At 37.8% G+C, this 6,842-nt stretch overlaps 1 protein-coding gene across 1 annotated transcript; it reads left to right on the top strand.

The window, feature by feature from the left end:
• Positions 1–1,613: 1,613 nt before the first annotated feature.
• Positions 1,614–4,120, top strand: LOC139763636 (uncharacterized). Its single transcript, XM_071689895.1, has 3 exons — positions 1,614–1,678; positions 2,058–2,211; positions 3,033–4,120. Exons 2-3 carry the CDS (start codon positions 2,139–2,141, stop codon positions 4,034–4,036), a joined length of 1,077 nt encoding a protein of 358 aa, XP_071545996.1. The 5' UTR covers positions 1,614–1,678; positions 2,058–2,138; the 3' UTR covers positions 4,037–4,120.
• Positions 4,121–6,842: the final 2,722 nt, after the last annotated feature.

Raw genomic sequence — 6,842 nt, forward strand, 5'->3', positions numbered from 1 at the left:
GGGAATTTCAAATCGGAGAAACGATAAGATGGCGAATAAAAAACATTTATCCTTGTTAGTTTAAGGAATATAACTTATTAGACTCTTTCACTACCTTTATTTGAATTAGGATCGTAAGGGGGAGGGCATCCCCTAGAGCTTATAAGACCCTAAACGACCAGTTAGATGAGGGAAGTGAGACATATTGGATCATAACCATTACCTGGGTCGCTCTCCAGGATGACCCAATGGACGATTGAACGAGCAGCTGGGTCAAAAAAATTTTTAATAAAGGCGAAAGAGTTGCTTGAACTAACATAAAAACCCCATGGGACTTTTTATGACATGGTGAATGGCGACAGATTGGACGTGTTAAAGAAAGTGACACAGTGATTATGATATTAAATATTATAATATAATATCAAATATATTGATATTAGTAATATTAATAATATTAATATAATATTAAATATATTAATATAATTTATATTAATAATATTAATATTAATATAATATTGACATATAGTATTAATATTAATATTAATATAATATTAATATATTAATAATATTGATATAATTAATAATATATTAATATAATTAATATTTAATATAATATTAGATATCATACGTTCCGTTTTGTTTCTATAAATTTCTTGCATCATAGATGCGAAATTTTCATCTGATATATATCATTTTTCACCTGTTTTCTTATCCCACTAATTTACCAGCCTGTGTTTGTTTTAATAGAAACCTTGTTTGGCTTTTAAATAAACAATTCTCTATTGTTCATGTAAATGTCGTCTTCTGATGTTTTATAAGACGAATTAAAATAAAATATTAAGTTGCAAGCGAGTTTATAGAAACATCTCTTTCATCTATTCTTGTAAATCTATTTTTTTGGGTAATTTGTTTATGTGATCCATTGATTGTGTTTGTATAGTATTTACTTTTCATGTAAATATTTTGTTTATATATTCCATTGATTGTGTTTGTTTAGTATTTACTTTTAATGTAAATATTTTTATATTGGATGATAAACATGTGAAAGACGTAATATTATACAAACGCTTCGACTTTGAACATTTCCCAATGTTTTATTTTGGTCGTAAATTTCATATTTCACTTTCATAATACAATGATTTTCCTCTTTTATTTCTTAAATTCATCTTTTTTTTATACGTAAACTTCCTACTCTTGTCTTAATTACTTGTGTGTTTTTCTGTTCATAGAAATTTAATTTTATTATATATATTCTTTAAAGACATCTTCCTAAACTTGTATTTATTTCAGTAATTAATTGTTGACCAATGGCTGCCTTGTTTGAATTCTGATAACCATTGTTTGTCTGTTTTTTTTCTGTTAATCTCTGTTACTGTTCCCGTTTCGCACTTCACGCTCTACTGTGGCATTTAAAACATAGTCTCCGTTAATCATTTTACAAAGACATCAACAGAAGATAAGAAATGGAGTCCTGTTTGCTGAGTGCGCCTGTTGAAAGACATCAACAGATAAGAAAAAAAAGTCCTGTTGAATGCGCTAGATATGTTTGTGCGCTGTCTAACATGTACGCTAAATATGTTCGTTTACTACTTGATCAGTGCGCTGGATATGTTTGCATTCCTCCTGCTGTTGTGCGCTGGCTTGACAACAACCTCTCGGGTTTGTTGTGGTTCTGTGGACGTTTCAAGCCATGTCTAATGTAAAAGTTTTTTTTTTTTCTGTAATATTTTGAAAGTAAATACTTAATATGTGACTCCATTGAGACGTGATAGACTACGTGCTGGTGGTTGGCCATCTTGTTTTGTGGAGATATGGGAAATAGGCGAGCTGAGCCGACAGGCTATCCATAGAACGAGCTTAGGGTGTCCATGAACACCATATTTTCATGACTTTATACGTTCACTAACACATTTCTCAACCTCTTAAGCTCATTTACTTATAAAGTCTATAAAAATCCATAATCCATACATTGCTATGTCTCACAGATTACTGATTTTCAATATTATTCTGTATGTATATATGTAGACTTAAGGGTAAGAACATGCCATTTTAATCTGTACACATTTTATTTATTGCAGGTTGAATAGAGGTTTATATTTGAAAATACATAACAAAAATGATGTTCCACATTTAGAATAAATCTTTTGGAAAGAATTACCATGGGATCCTTCGTGACATTAAGCCGGAAGTCTCTTAAAAGTTTAATGGAAGCCTGTCATAACTGTGCCACAGGTAAGAAAGTGCCCAAAAGATACTCTATTTTCTCAAACTTGATATCAACAAAGACTTCTTAGTTCTTTGCCACTTTCGACGTATATATATGATGCTCGTTCCCCTTAAGAACTCCCATAAAGGGGGTGGGCAAGGTAAAAGAGATTCCACGTATCCTTCTCTTTATATGCCTTCCTCACGTACACCATTCCATGCAATCTTCAACCATTTGTTTCCCTCCAGTACTTTTCCACTATATTCCCCCATGTCACAGGTGTTCTTCATCTCACACCAACCAACCTTTACTCTGTATAATATATAGCACTGTCCTTTTATCCATCCATTCGTAAGAGATTCCTTCATGTTCGTTTGTAATAAGCCATTTTGAAATGAATTATGCTATATAGTCTTTTCCATATGGAGCTTTTCCTCATTCATTTTTTATATTGTCTCAGGAAGCCTCAGTTATTATGCTCAAAAATTTGGTATAACAATGAGATAGCGCAAGGAAACAGATGATAGAATGGCCTAACCCACCCAAATACACGTCCCTCAGAACCTAGACTAAGGTCTCTCATGTCACACGCATACACACACCACCTGCAGCAAATTCTGCTACATTCCTGAACTTCTTCCATATGTACAGTTCTACTGGATATTCCTTTGCCAGAAGTTATGTAGACTTTTTACACCTTTTTTATTCACATCCTGTTTTCTCTGAAATCTGGCCCTTACTCCATGACAATGTTAAGTGAAGTCTTACTTTACTGTGTTACGTAATGATGCAGGTCCTCATTTGATGTTGTCTTGCCTGTGTTTCTTCACTCGTCTCTCCATTTCAGGTAATCCTGCACAAGTGAACATTGGGGATGCACTGTCAGTGAGGTTAGGAAGTGAAGTTGTGCCTCCATTTACCTTTCTGTGCTGCGGAACCATCATCAGCACTGAAGGTGCTATATTCTGGCATTCCGAGGAAATCACACCAGATGCTATAGCCTGTAGTAGTCAAGCTAGTCTAAACTCATTAGAAGTGAAGCAAAGCAACATTGAAGAGGGGAGAGAATTGGATGGATTTGAAAATATAATTGTCAAATGTGAAGATGACAGTGGGAAAAAAATTGATGGCGAAGAACATTCCACTAGCATTTTAATTGAAGAAGATCCTCTTTTGGTAGATGATTCGTCCTTGGCAAAGGCAAACAATGCTAAGTGTTATACTGTGGCAGAAGAGGATGTAGATCAGGAAGAAGAAATAAGTTCAGAAAATAGAATATTAAGGAAAAATTTAGTTGGGATATTGAGTCAACAAGATTCCTTAGGTCCTTTAGGAATGTCTTGTAATAATGAAGGCACTAGATGTTCCAAAAGGGTTAAGTATCCAGAAACTTTTACATGTGAATTCTGTGGAAAGGTTTTTAAAGGAAAAGAGCGAGCATATCAGTTCTATTATCACAGAAACCGTGAACATACTCACGAAATAATGTATAAGTGTGATATTTGCTCAAAGCAATTTTGGGGAGACAGAGAACTTCTTGCACATATGTCTGGACACAGAGATCAAGGTCACATCTGCCATATCTGTGGACAGAAGTTTAATGCCAAAAAAAATCTTAAAGCTCATCTCCTGATTCATCTGTCAGTGCGTGAATATGTCTGTCGTTATTGTGATAAAAGATTTAGAAGAAAGGATCACCTAAAAGTACATGAGAGAATTCATACAGGAGTAAGACCTTACCAGTGTACTTGGTGCGAGTCAGGATATCCCCAAAAGCACCAGCTAAACTTACATATTCGTTCATGTCCTGTTTTAAAACGCCTTGATTCTAAATTGCACACATCTTGTTAAAAACTCAACTGGTGGAGCCATCAGTCTTGAATGCTGTACCATACTTTTTAATGTTTTGAGTACAATAAATTATTTTCTCTTTCATACTTGATTGCTATTTCTCGTGTTAGGGAGGTAGTGTTAGGAAGACAAACGAAAGCCACACTTGCTCACACCAATTCTCTATCTGTAATTGGCAGTGTACTGAAACCACAGCTTCTCATCCACAACCAGGACCCACAGAGCTTTCCACAGCTTACCGTGGATGCTTCACACCCCTGAGTTCGTCCACTGACAGCATTTCAACCATTGTATACCACATCGTTCCAATTTACTCAGGTGTACCGTACACACCTTTCTTTCTCCTGCACGTTCAGGCCCTGATAACTTGATCTTACTGCATTCTACCATATCCAGTTTGGTTTCCCCTTCTCCTTATCCACACCACTTCTGACACTTAAAAACTTTCTCAACCTTTCCTCTCTCATTCTCTCTGTATGTCCAGACTATTTCAACGCACCTTCTTTGGCTCTCTAACTTTTTTTTAAATACCACACCTCTTTATTACTTTTATTACTTACTTGATCACACCACCTCACATCACATACTGTAATAACAAATTTCATTTCCAACACATCCACCTCCTTTGCACATCCTCATATATAACCCATGATTTTTTTTTTCTTTTTTTTTTTATACTTTGTCGCTGTCTCCCGCGTTTGCGAGGTAGCGCAAGGAAACAGACGAAAGAAATGGCCCAACCCCCCCCCATACACATGTATATACATACGTCCACACACGCAAATATACATACCTACACAGCTTCCCATGGTTTACCCCAGACGCCTCACACGCCCTGATTCAATCCACCGACAGCACGTCAACCCCGGTATACCACATCGCTCCAATCCACTCTACTCCTTGCCCTCCTCTCACCCTCCTGCATGTTCAGGCCCCGATCACACAAAATCTTTTTCACTCCATCTTTCCACCTCCAATTTGGTCTCCCTCTTCTCCTTGCTCCCTCCACCTCCGACACATATATCCTCTTGGTCAATCTTTCCTCACTCATCCTCTCCATGTGCCCAAACCACTTCAAAACACCCTCTTCTGCTCTCTCAACCACGCTCTTTTTATTTCCACACATCTCTCTTACCCTTACGTTACTCACTCGATCAAACCACCTCACACCATACATTGTCCTCAAACATCTCATTTCCAGCACATCCATCCTCCTGCGCACAACTCTATCCATAACCCACGCCTCGCAACCATACAACATTGTTGGAGCCACTATTCCTTCAAACATACCCATTTTTGCTTTCCGAGATAATGTTCTCGACTTCCACACATTCTTCAAGGCCCCCAGAATTTTTGCCCCCTCCCCCACCCTATGATCCACTTCCGCTTCCATGGTTCCATCCGCTGCCAGATCCACTCCCAGATATCTAAAACACTTCACTTCCTCCAGTTTTTCTCCATTCAAACTCACCTCCCAATTGACTGTACTCCCTACTGTACCTAATAACCTTGCTCTTATTCACATTTACTCTTAACTTTCTTCTTCCACACACTTTACCAAACTCAGTCACCAGCTTCTGCAGTTTCTCACATGAATCAGTCACCAGCGCTGTATCATCAGCGAACAACAACTGACTCACTTCCCAAGCTCTCTCATCCCCAACAGACTTCATACTTGCCCCTCTTTCCAAAACTCTTGCATTTACCTCCCTAACAACCCCATCCATAAACAAATTAAACAACCATGGAGACATCACACACCCCTGCCGCAAACCTACATTCACTGAGAACCAATCACTTTCCTCTCTTCCTACACGTACACATGCCTTACATCCTCGATAAAAACTTTTCACTGCTTCTAACAACTTTCCTCCCACACCATATATTCTTAATACCTTCCACAGAGCATCTCTATCAACTCTATCATATGCCTTCTCCAGATCCATAAATGCTACATACAAATCCATTTGCTTCTCTAAGTATTTCTCACATACATTCTTCAAAGCAAACACCTGATCCACACATCCTCTACCACTTCTGAAACCACACTGCTCTTCCCCAATCTGATGCTCTGTACATGCCTTCACCCTCTCAATCAATACCCTCCCATATAATTTACCAGGAATACTCAACAAACTTATACCTCTGTAATTTGAGCACTCACTCTTATCCCCTTTGCCTTTGTACAATGGCACTATGCACGCATTCCGCCAATCCTCAGGCACCTCACCATGAGTCATACATACATTAAATAACCTTACCAACCAGTCAACAATACAGTCACCCCCTTTTTTAATAAATTCCACTGCAATACCATCCAAACCTGCTGCCTTGCCGGCTTTCATCTTCCGCAAAGCTTTCACTACCTCTTCTCTGTTTACCAAATCATTTTCCCTAACCCTCTCACTTTGCACACCACCTCGACCAAAACACCCTATATCTGCCACTCTATCATCAAACACATTCAACAAACCTTCAAAATACTCACTCCATCTCCTTCTCACATCACCACTACTTGTTATCACCTCCCCATTTGCGCCCTTCACTGAAGTTCCCATTTGCTCCCTTGTCTTACGCACTTTATTTACCTCCTTCCAGAACATCTTTTTATTCTCCCTAAAATTTAATGATACTCTCTCACCCCAACTCTCATTTGCCCTTTTTTTCACCTCTTGCACCTTTCTCTTGACCTCCTGTCTCTTTCTTTTATACATCTCCCACTCAATTGCATTTTTTCCCTGCAAAAATCGTCCATGATTTACATCCAAATAATATTGTTGGGATTACTATACCTACAAAAATTACC

This window comes from Panulirus ornatus, chromosome 47 (genome assembly GCF_036320965.1).
Source record: "Panulirus ornatus isolate Po-2019 chromosome 47, ASM3632096v1, whole genome shotgun sequence".
Taxonomy (NCBI): Eukaryota; Metazoa; Arthropoda; class Malacostraca; order Decapoda; family Palinuridae; genus Panulirus; species Panulirus ornatus.